This window comes from Pelodiscus sinensis, chromosome 19, assembly GCF_049634645.1.
Source record: "Pelodiscus sinensis isolate JC-2024 chromosome 19, ASM4963464v1, whole genome shotgun sequence".
NCBI lineage: Eukaryota > Metazoa > Chordata > Testudines > Trionychidae > Pelodiscus > Pelodiscus sinensis.
This window is the reverse complement of record NC_134729.1, coordinates 16475153-16491117: the sequence shown is the minus strand read 5'-3', so window position 1 is coordinate 16491117 and position 15965 is coordinate 16475153. Positions and strand designations below refer to the sequence as shown.

At 66.3% G+C, this 15965-nt stretch overlaps 1 protein-coding gene across 6 annotated transcripts in view; it reads left to right on the top strand.

Moving 5' to 3' along the window:
• Positions 1–845: 845 nt before the first annotated feature.
• The window catches only part of ABCA7 (ATP binding cassette subfamily A member 7), a 40030-nt gene continuing 24910 nt past the window's right edge, over positions 846–15965 (top strand). For 4 of the 6 annotated variants that reach the window (XR_012896677.1, XM_075902645.1, XM_075902642.1 and 1 more), the window contains exons 1-14: positions 846–1005; positions 7128–7250; positions 7818–7911; positions 8279–8420; positions 9163–9290; positions 9714–9835; positions 10630–10824; positions 11194–11283; positions 12141–12378; positions 12818–12957; positions 13124–13240; positions 13590–13769; positions 14764–14972; positions 15067–15243. Coding sequence is in view for 5 of the 6 variants with exons in the window: in XM_075902645.1 (XP_075758760.1) it covers positions 7185–7250; positions 7818–7911; positions 8279–8420; positions 9163–9290; positions 9714–9835; positions 10630–10824; positions 11194–11283; positions 12141–12378; positions 12818–12957; positions 13124–13240; positions 13590–13769; positions 14764–14972; positions 15067–15243 (1898 nt within the window). In the remaining variant the exon portion in view is untranslated. Of the gene's footprint in view, positions 1006–3888; positions 4121–7127; positions 7251–7817; positions 7912–8278; positions 8421–9162; positions 9291–9713; positions 9836–10629; positions 10825–11193; positions 11284–12140; positions 12379–12817; positions 12958–13123; positions 13241–13589; positions 13770–14763; positions 14973–15066; positions 15244–15965 lie in introns of those variants that run through there. The other 2 variants (XM_075902644.1, XM_075902646.1) reach the window with 2 other exon arrangements.

Here is a 15965-nt window from a genome sequence, read left to right as displayed (position 1 = left end):
AGCGGATTCTTTTCTGCAGGAAGTGGCGCTAGGCTGCGTGGTTTTGGTGTCGGAGGTAACCCAGGGGCCTGTGAACAGCAGCCTGCAGGCCTGATTCTGCTCTGCACTTTGCACAGCCCCTGGGCAGAGCAGATGTGAAACGCTGCCAGGTCAGAACAGTTCCCGTCATTCTCACGCAGGAGACTGGTTACATCAGAGGATCGGGCTTCTCCTAGCTGAGCGTAGCCCAAGGCAGGAATAGCGCCGGCGCAAGAGGCTGGCTGCAGCTCTGGAGGCTCAGCCCGTTTTCGCACCTCACTTCTCGAGCTGAACGGCAGCTTGTTTTAACGTGAGGGGAGACTTTTCAGAAGTCCCTGCACCGCTCCCCCCTTCACCGCTTCCTGCGGCAGGGCGGCCTTGGCGGGGCTCCCAAGGCTGCTGGAACCGGCTCTCCATGTGCCCAATGCCTCAGGCTGGGCTGCGGTTTTACTCCTGAACTTTTGAAAACTGGGGGCGGGGGAGGCGGCTGCGCTCCGGCCTGTGTCCTGGGGGGGCTGGGCCTGGCGGAGCACACGAAGCAATTGCTGATGTGTGTTTGGGGGGGAACCCCCCCCACTGTTCCTGCTTAGGGTGGCCCCCAACCTGGCGCTCTGCCAGGGGGAGGGGCCAGAGCTCCGCTCTGCAGGTGCAGGGGTGGGAAGGGGACAAGGTTGAGCCGGCGAGACCTCGCTCCACCGTCCTTCTGAGCAGCGACGGGCCCTTTAAGAAGCTCTGTGACGTCACCCGCCGGACCTCTCCTCCTCCTCCTCCCCGCTCTGACCGCACGCGGCGGCTTTGCAGCCGGGAGTCTGAGCCGAGGGCGGGGCTTGCAGAACGCTGCCGGCTCGGGGGCGGGGCTTGCAGAACGCTGCCGGCTTGGGGGCGGGGCGTGCGGAACGCTGAGACTTCCCCAGCTGCCGGCCGGCCGGGAGAGAGAGAGGCTGGGGGCTTCCCTTAAAGGGGCCGCGCTGGCTACGGAGTGAGCAGGTACGGGCCGGGCTCGAGTGGGGAAGGGGGGGGCTGGCGGCCCCCGTGCAACAGGGCTGCTCTCGGGGTCACAGAGGAAGTTGCAGCCCCGCTGGAGGAAGGTGTGTGCAGGGGCTGGCTCTGGAGCAGCAACTTCTGCATCCGGGCAGGGCCTCTCCACCCTTAGCCCTGCAAAGCTGGGGGTACCCCCTTTACTATAGCCCTGGGGTGGGGAACCACAGGGGTACCCCCTTTACTATAGCCCTGGGGTGGGGAACCACAGGGGACCCCCTTTACTATAGCCCTGGGGCGGGGAACCACAGGGGACCCCCTTTACTGCAGCCCTGGGGTGGGGAACCACAGGGGTACCCCCTTTACTATAGCCCTGGGGCGGGGAACCACAGGGGACCCCCTTTACTGTAGCCCTGGGGTGGGGAACCACAGGGGTACCCCCTTTACTGTAGCCCTGGGGTGGGGAACCACAGGGGACCCCCTTTACTGCAGCCCTGGGGTGGGGAACCACAGGGGTACCCCCTTTACTATAGCCCCAGCGTGGGGATCCATGGGTACCCCCTCTACTATAGCCCCAGCGTGGGGATCTGCAGGGATCTGCTTTACTGTAGCTCTGGGTGGGGATCCCTGGGGATCCCCTTTACTATAGCCCCGGGGTAGGGATCCCCAGGTACATGCTTTACTATATCCCTGGCGTGGGGATTCGTGGGTACCCGCTTTATAGCCCTGGGTACCTGCACCTGCAGCTGTGGATGTAGTTTTCTGCGGCTCATTTTTGCAGATACGGCTACAGACTTTGTATCGGCGGTGCAGGGCTCTAGCCAGCCTTGCCTTGAGGCCACCGCAAAAGGCAGCGTCTCCTTCTCCCTTCAGGGGAAGCACAGAGCCTGCACCCCCTTCAAAGCCTCTGCAGTGCCAGGGTTTGGACTGTATCCAAGGCCTTCCTGGGGCGTTTGAAAGCATGATGTGCAACCCGGCCCCCCGGGACTCACCTGCACTTGACACGCAGCTGTGGTGGAATTAAAGCCCCTTCTCCCCAAACTCTCGGGGAAGCAGCTCTGTGCACCCCAGGGCTATAAAAGGCCGGGCGTCCCTCCCAGAGAGAAACTCCCTTGTCACTGTTCTATGGAAAGCTGCCACCCACACGCTGGGGGCGACTCCTCTGTGCAATTGTTTGCGCCGGTGCAAAGCGGGTGCTGACATGACGGCCTCTGAATGGTCCTGGGTTTGCCCTGGGCTCAGGGGGGGCGGATCGGACCCTGCTGTGGAGCTCTGATTCCATCAGAGCAGCCGGGACCCCGTGCTTTGCTGTGTAATTGGCCCTTCCCGGGAGCTGCATGAGCAGACTTGGCCAGAGCTTTCTTGGCTTAGTTCTTTCTTCCGGATAAAACCCATCTGGATGAAAATCTTCCCTGAAGCATCCTGCTCATCTGGGCTTTTCCTTGGGGGATTGCCTGGGGAAGAGAGTTTTTCCTCCAACCTACAGCTTGCACATCGTTGCAGGGGGATGGCAGTGATGTTACAGCCCTTTGGTGGTTGGGGTGGAAGGGTTCACGCCTCAGCCACAGCCCATCCCAACACACATTCACTTCTGGTTTCCCCTTTTGATTGGTTCAAACACTCTCACGGTTTGGGGTTTCTCTTCCTTTATTCGTCAGCTTTCCCCCGGGGCTGACGGGTCCATAACCTCCTCCCTGGCAAGAGCCCTGTAAGAACGCCCTTTGGCATGACTGAAAATACACAACTTAGCCCTGGGCTATAGCAACTTCCGAAGCCCCGGGAGCCACAGTGATACTCACAGCACGTGCTGAGGGCCGCAGCTTAAGTGTGGTTGCATGGACATGCAAATAGATATGCAAAGATCTGCAAATAGCTTCTTTCACACAGCACTCCCAGCACCTTCTCCCTGGGGACTAGAAACGCCGACACCCTGTTCCAGCCCGCCCGTCCGCTTGCGTCTTTCAGTGCTCACCCCGTCTGGGAGAGGCCTCGGTGTCCTTGAGCGCGTTCCCAATGGAGGTCCTGTTCAAAGGGCCGCGTGTTGAGCCCCGTGTAAACGCAAACCGCCCCGCGGGCCGCAGGCCACACGTGGACCCCGGGCCGTGTGTTGAGTAGCCCTGACTTAGTATAATTGGCAGGATGATTAATAATTGCATCAGTGACACACTGAACTGGCCGACTTCATTGAATGGCACTTCTGCTGCTGCGTCTTTTCGCACCTTTCTTTGACGTTTACATCAGACCGGGTCACGTTCAGGTCCACGCGCGCGCACTCAGGCTGCTTGAGTCATTAGGCATTTTACAGATTTTGAATGATCTCTCTTTTTAATTTTAAAAGTTGCATGCATTTTCGGGATGACAGAGAGCCAGGTTTGGTTCCTTCCTGAGCCAGATTTGGCTCGAGGGCCATAGGTGGCAGACCCCTGCCCTGGTGGACAGATCAGGCCAGGAACTGGCTGATTCCTAGTGCAGGGGTGGGGGCCGGGCGTGTGTGTGTGTCAGGGTTCTTTCCCTCCAGGCCCGCCGCCTAGGGCTGCATGGGGCGTGGCATCCTAGGCAGCAGACAGGGAGCTGGAATGGGAGTCTGGTCTCCTAGCCTCCATTGTCCGCTCTGCTGTTGCTTCACTGTGCCCCTTGGCCAAATCAGTTCCCTCTTTGGGCCTCAGTTTCCCCATCTGTAAAATGGGGGTGGGGCAGGGGAGAGCGCTAAGCCTGATAGGAATGCCTGGGGCCCTGAGCAGGGAAATGCTTCAGCCAGGCCTGGCCTTAGTTGTCAGGCTCTGCGATGTGATTAGAAGGATTTCCTGGCAACCGCATAATCCTGCCTTGCTGCAAGGCCTGCTGATCCCCGTGGGCAAGGGCAGCAGCCGGCTAAGCCCCAGCAGCAGGGTGCTGCAGGTTGCTCGCTCCGTGGCTCAGCGTGGGGGAGCGCTGGGTGCGCGCCGGCTTGACCCCGTCCTGGAGCAGATTCTGAGCTAGCCACGGGGAGCAGCTCAGAGCTGAGAGGTGGGGGAGAAAACTTGCCTGTGAAGCCAGTGGCCACTGGAATGTAGCAATGGCCCAAGCTCCAGCTCCTGGTGGCTCTTCCGTGGACGTTTTGCCAGGAGGGGAGGAGAGGGGGAAGGTAGGTGCGTTTGCAGCAGCCTTGGTTACATTGCTCTAGGCTGGCCCTGGCGTGAAATGATCCAGCTCCTGGGTACGTAGAATCACAGGGGACCATCTCATCTGACCCTCCTTCTGTTGTTTTAACCCGTGGGTGGGAATCCTTTAACTATTCAGAGAGGAGCTGGCTTTCTTGTATGGCTCTGTCTGTCTGTCTGTCCCTGGTGCGCATGCATGTACGTACGTCCTGGCCAAATCCAGCTCCGAATTCATCTCTTCTGCCCCCCTTCCCAAGCTCCAAGCAAGCCCCCTGGCAAGGTTACTGGAATGCTGCACTTGGCTCCCTGAGCTTAACCGTTGCTGTGGGTTGCTGGCTTCTGCTGGCGGGGTGGGGGCGGGGAGCTGCCTTTTCAAGGTGGGTGAAATTCTCTCTGTGCACAAAGTGCTACTTGGCGAGGTGCCTGGCGCCGGACCTGCAGCCTGGTATGAAAGAGACTTTCTGGAGGCCGGCGGCTGTAGCTCGTGGAGGGTGTGTCTGTTCGGTTGCACAGTGTGCCGTGAAATGTGCGGTTGTCGGGGTTTCTTGGAGTCAGTCGGTGGAATGTCATCAGTGCATTTTGTCTGCCCCCCCACCCCCCCCCGGTGCCTGAAGCCGGGTGGGGGAGGGGGCAGAGTCGGGTGAGTTGCGAACCAAATACGCTTTCCCGCTGACTTAGCTGCGTGGGCTGCAACGATCGCCCAGGAAATACTCTCAATGGACTGAGTGTGCCAGCCCGGGCCGGGGGCGTAGGAGCTTGGTGCATCAGGGAGGCAGGAGCCGCTGCCACGGTTTCTGGTTGGGCCAGGGTTTTGAAAGAGCCGGCTGGGGAGCATTCAGGAGAGACAGAGCACGGGCCAGGCCGCCCGCTTCGCCGGCAGCTCTGGTTCCCCGGGGCGGGGTTGAGATGCTGAGGCCCTTTCGTGAAGCTCTTTCCAATGCCAAGAGATCGTTTTTGAGATGAGGCAACCACGTTTGCACTCAGTATTCAAGATATGGATGTGCCCTGGATTCACAGAGAGGCAATTAGATGGGCTCCATCCTGGGCTCTATCCCTTGTTTAACGATTCCCAGCATTCGGTTTGCTTTTCTGACTGCCGCACGTGGAGGGGCTGTTTTCCCACCGTGACTCCAAGGTCCCTCTGGAGTGGGACCCCTGGGTTAGTCCCCCCCTTTATCCGGACGGCTGGTATAGGTGAAAGCAGCCTGGGTTAGTGCCACGCTCCCCGAGATTGGCGCTCACCAGCGCTGGGATTTCCAGCCGCCATCCGGGCAGGGTCTGTCCCTAGGACAGTAACTCCCTGCCTGGCTAGAGCCACACGCAGCGTGGTCCCGACCCAGCGGCTGGGGGTTGTGCAGTTGGTTTAGCAGGGGGCTGTGAGATGGGACTGGCCATGGGCCGGGGGAGGACTCGCTCTGTGCGCTCTCTCTGGCGGCTGGAGGTCATTGCGTGGCCTGGATAAACTGCAGGGCTGTTTGTGAGCAGGGAAGGGGGGTTCCTGGCCTGGCTCAGCCTTGTGGCCGAGGCCTCCTGAGCTCGCTGGGATCCAAGCACTGAGCCCCCTGCCTGGGGCCGGCCGGACTCCAGGGTCTCTCTTTAAGAAGCTGCCGGGCCAGAGAGCTGCTGAGCGGCTGCTCATGGCACGTGGGGCCCCTGTTCTCCCTTCCCCGGCCCTGCAGTTCCTGCTGTGAGTGCGCTGGGCTGGGCCGGACTCCGGCGCCCTGTGCATGGGGCCTGACGGGGGCTGCAGTCCCTGGTGGGAGCCTGGGGAGCAGCTGGGGGCAGAGGGCGAAAGGGGGTGTGGGAGGCCTGACTCCCGCCCCCCATAAGCGTGGAGCCTTGTGTTGGCTGGCAGTGATGTCCCAGCCAAGATAGGGAGGCTCTAAGCTCTGATTCCGGCTCTGACTCCCCTGGCTGGGCCACCCGGGTCCCTGATAAAAGCCTGCAGCCTTGAGCTGGCAGAGCCGTCCTGCCCCTGGCTGGGCGGGCGAGCTCCCAGCTGCCCTGGTCCCCAGGGGACAGTGGGGGGAAGGGGTCAGGAACTGGGGGGATCAGGACTGGTGCCCAGCCGGGCGTCTGAAAGGCCCCGAGGGAGCAGCCCTGCGAGGGAGCTGGGCCTGTTCCCAGGCGGGAGCCTCATGTTACCACTTAGCTCCCAGGCCTCTTTGTGACTTAAACCTGGCTTGGCCGTCCCTGAGCCTCCCTCTGCAAAGGATGCCCCCTTTGTTCCCAGAGCTCCCTCCCAGGGGCTGTGCCCTGGGGGTGGGGTGGGGGGGCAGGGAGAGACAGGCAGGTTAGACCCAGGGACCTCTGAGCAATTCCCCCCCAGCCAGCGCCCCTGCACCCTTCTCGGCAGCGCCCCCTGCTGGCACTGATATGGGCACTTATCCCCAGGGCTAGCGCCCCCCGCTGGGCGAGCTTGGGATACTGTTACCCAGGAGCTCCCTCCACTGCCCGCACTCCCGCCCTGTGCCCTACAGCGCCCCCTGCTGGGCGAGCCTGGGACTGGGTTACCCAGGAGCTCCCTCCACCGCCCGCACTCCCGCCCTGTGCCCTACAGCGCCCCCTGCTGGGCGAGCCTGGGACTGGGTTACCCAGGAGCTCCCTCCACCGCCCGCACTCCCGCCCTGTGCCCTACAGCGCCCCCTGCTGGGCGAGCTTGGGATACTGTTACCCAGGAGCTCCCTCCACTGCCCGCACTCCCGCCCTGTGCCCTACAGCGCCCCCTGCTGGGCGAGCCTGGGACTGGGTTACCCAGGAGCTCCCTCCACCGCCTGCACTCCTGCCCTGTGCCCTACAGCGCCCCCCGCTGGGCATGGCTGGGACTGGAGTAGCTGTCCAGAGATCATACTGTTCCCCACAGCACCTCCTACAGGGAGAGGATGGGATGGGGGAGCTACAAGTGCCTCAGTGAATCTTGCTGGTTGAGAAGCCCCTTGGGTATCAGGGGACTCGCACTGCAGCTGATCCTCCACCCATGGTTTCCCCCAGCATTGACGAGAGAGCCGGAGGCCTTAGCATGGTGGCGGCCCTGCTTCCTTCTGCACCATGGGCTTTGGGACCCAGCTGGGGCTGCTGCTGTGGAAGAACTTCACCTATCGGCGCAGGCAGACCGTGAGTTGGCTGGGGAGAGCTGGCAGCTCAGAGCCCTCCAGCCCCCGGGCGGGATCTGAGCAAGGGGGAAACTCTTCCGCTCAGCGGCCGCCCTTGGTGGAGATTGGTGGGAATGAGCCGCTGCTCAGCGTGAGCTTGGATAGAAAACAGCTGGGTGCCCCCTTCATTTCCAAGGGGATCCCTCTCCGCCTGCCATCAGCCTCCCTCCTCTCCCTGCCCCCCGTCCTACACCCCCCGTCTCCTGAGCTTCCCCGGAGCTGGAGGAGAAAGGGCGATCGCCGCAGCTCCTGAACTTGCCCACGTGAGCAGGAGACCAGGAGTCTGGCGGGAGGGCACTGGTGCCTGGGTAAGCTGGTCCCAGCACAGGCCTCCTAAAGAGCCACCCATCTGGGCGAGGCCCTGGAGAGGAGAGACTGGAGCCTATCCCCCGTGTGCTCAGACTGGGCGCTCCACATCTGCGTGGCCCCCGGCGGAGCAGGCTGGCCCCCCCGCGTCTGCTCCCATCCCTGCCCTGCGGTTCCGTGTGAATCCCCCGACCCCTCCGGGCTTGTCTGTGTCTCTCGCCAGGTGCAACTCGCCATTGAGCTGCTGTGGCCCCTCTTCCTCTTCTTCATCCTGATCTCGGTGCGGCAGTCGCACCCCCCCTTCGAGCAGCATGAGTGTAAGTGCCGCCCCGGCGCGAGGGGAGGGGCTTCTCGGGGCACCCGCAAACGAAACGCGCTCCGCGTTGGGAGCTAGGGGCTCTGCCCCCCGGCAGGGCTTGGCACAGTGGGCAGGGCCTCTCTAAAGAGGCTTCTCAGGCTGGGGCGAGCTGGGTTTGCAGAGCAGCCTGGAGGTGCCAGACGCGGCTCCCGCCTTAGCCAGGTCCAGTGCTGCTGCCTTTTTGCTTTTGTGAGTGCCAAGGTCAGCCCGGAGCAGTGGGGAGAGGGGACAGCCAGGTCCCTGCCCGGCTGCCGGAGGTTCCGCTCCCGCTAGGCTGGATCTGACCTTCCTCTGCTGCCCTCCATCTCCTTGTCGGTTCCCTGCAGGCCACTTCCCCAACAAGGCCTTGCCCTCGGCCGGGACCCTGTCGTGGATTCAGGGCATCATCTGTAACATGCACAATCCCTGCTTCCGGTACCCCACGGCCGGCGAGACGCCCGGCGTGGTGGGCAACTTCAACCGGTCCATGTGAGTCGCAGCCTGGCCTGCTCCCTCCCTGGCTTCTGACCGTGGGCCGGCGGGAGGATGGGCGGCTGCTTCTGTGTGTTGCTGGAAGATCTGTTGTCACAGGCGGCGCTGCCACGGCTCACCACAAGATGGGAGCTGGTCCCCAGTCACACCCAGGATGGGTGGGTTGGGGCTTTGCTCAGCCGAGACGTCTCCTCCCCTGCCGCCCCCGGCTGGTAACTAGTTGCTGGCCCCAGGGATCTGTCCCCAAATGCCTGGCCAGGTGGCCACCACGGAGGGCGCCACCTTGATCCAAGCGCAGGTGGAGTCTGTGGAAACTACAGCTCCCAGCATGCAATGCTCCGTATTGTTTCAAAGGCATGCAAGTGTGGCCTGGGACCGCTCTAATTCCCACCATGCAATGCAGCTGCTGCTTTGAAGGGCATGGAGGGGCCGCCCAAGGTGGGTAGAACTCCCAGCATGCAGTGCTCCTGGAGGAGTGTGGGCTTTGGCTGGGAGGAGGCATGCTGGGACATGTAGTCTTTTGGGCAGGGCCAGTGGCTCCAAAGGGCGCCCACTGTGGGGCCAGGGGAGCTAGCGCCCTGCCCCACTCCCATGCGGTTGCAGCCTGCACAGGTTCACTCCCCGGGCCCAGAGCATTTCCCAGCGGCGTGAAGGGAGCAGTCGCTGCTCAGAGGGGGGCGCCGGGAGCAGGCGTTCTGCGGTGACGAGCTCTCAGCTGCGCATCTCCCTGTCCCCGCAGCATCTCCCGCCTGTTCGCTGATGCCCGGAAGGTGCTGCTCCAGGCCACCAGCAAGCAGACCCTGAGCCGCTGGGGCCAGCTCCTGCCTGCCTTGCGCCGGCTCCGGGAGAGCGGAGCGCCATGGACGGGTGAGGGCCGCCGGCCCGGCAAGGAGGGGTCCAGCCGGTAGCCTCGTGTGACCCCCGGGCATGCCAGCTTTGACCCAGGCCCGGCGGGGGTCTGTGCTGCAGAATTGAAGTGGCTCAGTGGGTGGGCTCTTGGATTATGAGACTCCGCCCCCCATCCAGAGCCCCCCAAAGTCTGAATAAGCCCCCCCCTTTGGGTTTACACCAACTGGCTCTTCTCACAGCACTCGGGATCGGGCCCCTCCAGAATCAGGCCCCGCAGGCCCCGCCCATGTGCTTGGGCAATTGGCCATGGGGGCGTTAGCAGCGTCCACACTGGGCTGCCCCTCGTGGGTGTGTGGCTAGGTCCCTTTCCCAGGGTCCTTGCCCGTGAATTTCCCAAGTCTCGGAGCTCGGCCTCAGCCCCTTCTCTCCATGTGCCCCCAGCCAGGCCCGTCCAGGGCTACCTGAGAGAGGGGGAGACCTTTTCCCACTTCCTCCGGGCCAACGCCTCCCTGCCCCCGGCCGTGGCAGAGCAGCTGCTGGGAGCCCGGCTGGACCTGCGCGTGGTGAGTGGAACGGATCCCGGGTCTGTGGCAGGGCCCTGCCCTCCCGCCGGTGGGTTTATTGCCGGGCCGACCCCCCCGCCCCTCCCGCGCCGTCTTGAGAGCCAGGCAGCTGCAGGGGACACAGGGCCCCGGCTGCCAGCGCTTTGCGGAGGCCAGGAATGGGGGGCTGAGAGGAGGATGCAGGGAGAGGCAGCTTGTTCTCTCTGTTACCAGCTTTTTACCCCCGCCCGCTGCAAGCGGCCCCCCCCATCGAGCGTACAGGTTACCCCCCATGCCAAACCCACCCTTCTCTGTGTGCGGTCCCTCCGGTGTAACTGACACGGGAGACACAGTCACGGAGGCCTGTTCCTGGCTCTGAGCAGAGCAAAGTGCATTTGTCGGGCACCGACCTGGAACGTCCCTGGGGGCTTCCCCTCCATCCGTCGTGGCACCGCGGCCAGTTACTGCGTGGCAGCCCCTCTGGGGTGTGCATCGCGGCAGCGGGGGCTGACTGGCCACAGTGTGAGTGGAGAAAGGAGGGATTGTTGTCCCCATTTTACAGATGGGGAACAGGCAAGTTGAGTCACACAGTGGCCGTGCCCGAGAGCGAGCCCAGCTCCCCCAGGCCGGAGTGGGGGCCACCAGACCAGCCTCTCTCTGCTGTGGGGGGGGGCTGGAGGCTGCAGCCAGGGGGCGGCCTGTGGCAGGGGCCCGCCGGGGCGTGTGCAGCCGGCTGGAGGCTAGGATGGGCGCGGGCCAAGCTGCGCTGCTGGGGCGTCTGACCGGGCCACCGGGGCTCTCTCGTCCCCCCGCAGCTCTCTCTGGCCGCCACCGGCCTGTCGCTGAAGGACATCGTCTGCAACGCCCCCCGGCTGGCCGAGTTCCTGGTGGTGCCCGAGGCGAGCGCTGAGGAGGGTCTCCAGCGCCGGCTCTGTGCCCTGCCCGCGCCCACCCTCCGGGCCATGGAGCGCAGCTTCCTCTCCCAAGTGGATTTCTCCCGCGTCCTGGCGGTAGGGCAGGGTGGGGACTGGGGCACCTACCGACGTGGTTCCAGCCTGGGGAGGGGACCCCACTGTCGGCCCTGGGAGCCAGCGGGATCTTGGGCGGTGGCTGGGCTCTGGGGACGTTGGGCGCTGGGGAAGCAGGCGGCGCCGGAAGTTCTCGCCTGGGTCGGGGCTTGGGGTGCGTGAGGGGGGCTCGGTCCCCGGGCCGCTGCCTGGTTCTCCCCATTCGGAGCAGTCCCAGCCACGCAGACCGAGCTGCCCCGGCTAGGCTGGGCTTGGGGGATTGTGTCGGAGAAGGGCCCCAGAGCCGCAGGGAGCTGCCTGGCTCAGCTGCCGGAGCCCCTCTGGGGCTGACCCTCCCGTCCCGTCCCGCAGGAGCGGCTGAGCTCGGAATCAGACGAGGCGGCGAGCGCCGTGGAGGCCCTGGCAGCCTTCCTGCAGGGCACAGAGACGCTGGCAAAGGAGGTAACAGAATCCCCACTGGCCCCGGCCTGCACCTCCCCGCCCCACGGCCCCAGGGCTGCGCCTCTCCTGGCTCCTCCCCGCCCCACGGCCCAGGGGCTGCGCCTCTCCCGGCTCCTCCCCGCCCCACGGCCCAGGGGCTGCGCCTCTCCCGGCTCCTCCCCGCCCCACGGCCCTGGGGCTGCGCCTCTCCCGGCTCCTCCCCGCCCCACGGCCCTGGGGCTGCGCCTCTCCCGGCTCCTCCCCGCCCCACGGCCCTGGGGCTGCGCCTCTCCCGGCTCCTCCCCGCCCCACGGCCCTGGGGCTGCGCCTCTCCCGGCTCCTCCCCGCCCCACGGCCCTGGGGCTGCGCCTCTCCCGGCTCCTCCCTGCCCCACGGCTCTGGAGCTGCGCCTCTCCCGTCTCCTCCCTGCTCCATGGCCCTGAGACTGTGCCTCTCCCGGCTCCTCCCCACCTTGGGGCCCCGCTGACCCTGGGCTGCACCCACCTCCCTGCCCCACAACCCCACTGACCATGGGGCCTGAGATTTGGGGGGCGACTTCCCAGCCAGCGTGTCAGAGGCAGGCTCTTCCGCCACGTGGGGGGCTTGTGACCGTGGCAGGTCTCCCCGTCCATGGGCAGGGGCCAGAGCCCGTCACCTGCTGATCCCGCTGCTTGGGGAACCCGCTAGGGTGGGAAGGGAAACGCCTCCCTAAGCGCCCCCCGTGGGAAGGAGCAGGCACAGGGGCTAAGGGCCCAGCCGTGGGGGATCCGGGAGGGGCTTGCCTGGGCTCCCCTCCTGCCGGCAGGCGGCTCTGGGGGCCCCGCGTGTCCCGGGGGTGGGGCACCCCGGCCTGGTGTCCATGGTGACTCCTGCCCCAGGTCGGCGCCATGACCAGCTTTGGGGAGCTCCGGCGGGAGCTGCAGGGCCTGGCGGGGCAGGACGCCTCCTCCCCCGGGCAGGGCGCCTTCGAGGCCGTGTCCCGCCTGGCCTGCGGGCACCCCGAGGGGGGCGGCCTCCGGATCCCCTCCCTCAACTGGTACGAGGACAGCGACCTCCCGGCCTTCCTGAAGCGCAACCGCTCGGAGCAGGGAGCCGTCCCCCCGGACAACGGCACCAGTGAGTGTGCGGAGCCGCCGCGCCCCTCGGGGGGTGTTGGGGGGCAGCAGGATCCCACGTGGGTGGACCTGGCCCTGCTTGGGGCGAAGGCAGGACTGGGACCCAGGCGGTGCCGAGCTGGGAGCACGGGGCTCTAGCGCCCCAGCCCCGACCCCTATGTGGGGGGTAGGCTGGGCTTGGGCAGCCCCGCATGGGGGCAGGGCAGGAGTGTGGGGGAGGGGAGAGAGCTGGCTTGACTGAGAGGTGTATTCTGCCCCCCCAGCAGGTGAGGGATGATGGGGGGGGGGCTGGAGGGTCAGTCCCCAACCAGCAGGTTGATGGAGTGTGAGGGGGCAGCATGTGGGTTTGTGGGGGGCTGGAGGGACAGATCTCTAGAGGGGCTCCCTGCAGGTACGTTTGGGGGGGGCAGCGTGACCCTGTCTCTCTGCCCCCCCCCCAGGTCCCTACTGCAGGGAGCTGATCCGGAGCCTGGAGTCGGACCCGCTGTCGCGGATCCTGTGGCGGGGGATCAAACCCCTCTTCGTCGGCAAAATCCTCTACACCCCGCCCAGCCCCGGCGCCCGGAGGGTCATGGCTGAGGTGAGGGGCGGACGAACCCCGACCCGGCAGAGTCAGCCCCGAGCGCCCGGGGGCCCCTCCGTTCCTGGGGACCCCCGGCCGGCGGGCTCTGCCGGGGCAGGCGGGGAGGGGGCCGGGGAGGGGGTGGGGCCAGCGGCCTGTCTCTGCTGTGTCTCCTCTGGGCCAGGTGAACCGGACGTTCCAGGAGCTGGCCGTGCTGCGGGAAGTGCAGGGCGCCTGGCAGGAGCTGGGGCCGCGGCTCTACGCCTTCCTCAACAGCAGCCTGGAGATCCAGGTCCTTCAGGTCTGACCCCCCCCCCCGGGCAGTGGGGGGCAGTGGAGGGGGTCCAGGAAGAGAGGGCAAAATGGGAGACTCTAGAGGGAGGGGTGTGGGTGGGTGGGAATAGGGTATGGGGGGGAAGGGTGGGAGGCTGGCAGAAAGGAGGAAGGGTGGGGCTGGGGAAGGGGTGCAGGGAAGGGGGAGGGGTGGTCAGGGGAAGGGGTGCAGGGAAGGGGGAGGGGTGGTCGGGGGAAGGGGTGCAGGGAAGGGGGAGGGAGGGGGAGGTCAGCCCCACTCTGGCTCCCGGCGGGGCTGTGTGTGACCGGAGGGCGGTGCCACCCCCCAAAGCTGCCCTGTCCCTGTGCCCTGGCAGAGCCTGCTGCAGGCGTCTGCCACCTCCCGCCTGGTGGAGCAGCGACTGAACGGCAGCTCGTGGGACCTGCCGGCCGTGGGCGCCTTCCTCGCGGGGGCGCCGGGGGGCCAGGCCTACACCTGGCGCCAGGCCTACGCGGAGGTGGACCAGGTCGTGGGCACCCTGTCGCAGTTCATTGAGGTGCGGCCCCCGGCTAACCCCCAGCTACCCGCCTCTGCCCCCCCCTCCTGTAACGCCCGCCCCCCGGCTACCCGCCTCTGCCCCCCTCCCGGAACGCCCGCCCCCCCGGCTACCCGCCTCTGCCCCCCTCCCGTAACGCGCGCCCCCCCCGGCTACCCGCCTCTGCCCCCCTCCCGTAACGCGCGACCCCCGGCTACCCGCCTCTGCCCCCCTCCCGTAACGCCCGCCCCCCCGGCTATCCGCCTCTGCCCCCCTCCCGTAATGCCCGCCCCCCCGGCTACCCGCCTCTGCCCCCCTCCCGTAACGCCCGCCCCCCCGGCTACCTGCCTCTGCCCCCCCGTAACGCGCGCCCCCCCCGGCTACCCGCCTCTGCCCCCCTCCTGTAACGCCCGCCCCCCCCCGGCTACCCGCCTCTGCCCCCCTCCCGTAACGCCCCCCTCCCGTAACGCGCGCCCCCCCCGGTTACCCACCTCTGCCCCCCCCGTAACGCCCGCCCCCCCGGCTACCCGCCTCTGCCCCCCTCCCGTAACGCCCCCCTCCCGTAACGCGCGCCCCCCCGGTTACCCACCTCTGCCCCCCCCGTAACGCCCGCCCCCCCGGCTACCCGCCTCTGCCCCCCCCCCCGTAACGCCCGCCCCCCCGGCTACCCGCCTCTGCCCCCCCCCGTAACGCGCGCCCCCCCAGCTACCTGCCTCTGCCCCCCCCTCCTGTAACGCGCACCCCCCCGGTTACTCGCCTCTGCCCCCCACTCCCGCCTCTGCCCTCCCCACCCTGTAACTCTTGTCCCCCGGCTACCCATCTCTGCCCCCCGGCTACCCACCTCTGCCCCCCTCCCGTAACCCTTGTCCCTCAGCTACACCTATCTGCCCCTCCCATCGCATAACCTCTGCCCCCCGGCTACCTGCCTCTGCCCCCCTCCCGTAACCCCCATCCCCAGGTACCTGCCTCTGCCCCCCAGCACTGAGGGCCCCTCTCTCTCCCGCCCCACCCGCAGTGCGTCTCCCTGGACAAGGTGGAGGCTGTGGCCTCGGAGGAGCAGCTGGTGGCACGGGCCCTGCAGCTGCTGGAGGGGCGCCAGTTCTGGGCCGGCGTCGTTTTCCTGCCCCCCGACAACGCCACCCCCGGGGAGCTGCCGCCCCACGTCCGCTACAAGATCCGCATGGACATCGACGACGTCACCCGCACCAACAAAATCAAGGACAGGTGCAGGGCCGGGGGGAAGGCAGCAGAAATTCTGGGCCCCCCTCTTGGGGGGCCGCTGTCTGGGGGGCTCGGCTCACGCTCTCCCCTCCCGCAGGTTGTGGGACCCCGGCCCGGCTGCTGACCCCTTCAGTGACCTACGCTACGTCTGGGGCGGCTTCGTCTACGTGCAGGACCTGGTGGAACAGGCCGTCACGCGGGTCCTGAGCGGCACCGCCCGCCGCACCGGCATCTACCTGCAGCAGATGCCCTACCCCTGCTACGTGGATGACGTGTGAGTGGCCAGGACCCGCTCTGCCCCCCCTTCTCCCCCGGCCAGACAGGAGCAACAGGAAATCGGGTGCCCCTTCTGTTCGCACACTGCAGCGCCCCCTGCTGGCTGGGGCAGGAATCGGTCCATATCCCTGTGTATCCGCCTGTTCCTCCACCCCATTCCCTGCAGCGCCCCCTGCTGGCTGGGGCAGGAATCGGTCCATATCCCTGTGTATCCGCCTGCTCCTCCACCCCATTCCCTGCAGCGCCCCCTGCTGGCTGGGGCAGGAATCGGTCCATATCCCTGTGTATCCGCCTGCTCCTCCACCCCATTCCCTGCAGCGCCCCCTGCTGGCTGGGGCAGGAATCGGTCCATATCCCTGTGTATCCGCCTGCTCCTCCACCCCATTCCCTGCAGCGCCCCCTGCTGGCTGGGGCAGGAATCGGTCCATATCCCTGTGTATCCGCCTGCTCCTCCACCCCATTCCCTGCAGCGCCCCCTGCTGGCTGGGGCAGGAATCGGTCCATATCCCTGAATATCTGCCTGCTCCTCCATCCCATTCCCTGCAGCGCCCCCTGCTGGCTGGCGTCGGAATTGGTCCATATCCCTGTGTATCCGCCTGCTCCTCCATCCCATTCCCTGCAGCGCCCCCTGCTGGCTGGCGTCGGAATTGGTCCATATCCCTGTGTATCCGCCTGCTCCTCCACCCCATTCCCTGCAGCGCCCCCTGCTGGCTGGGGCAG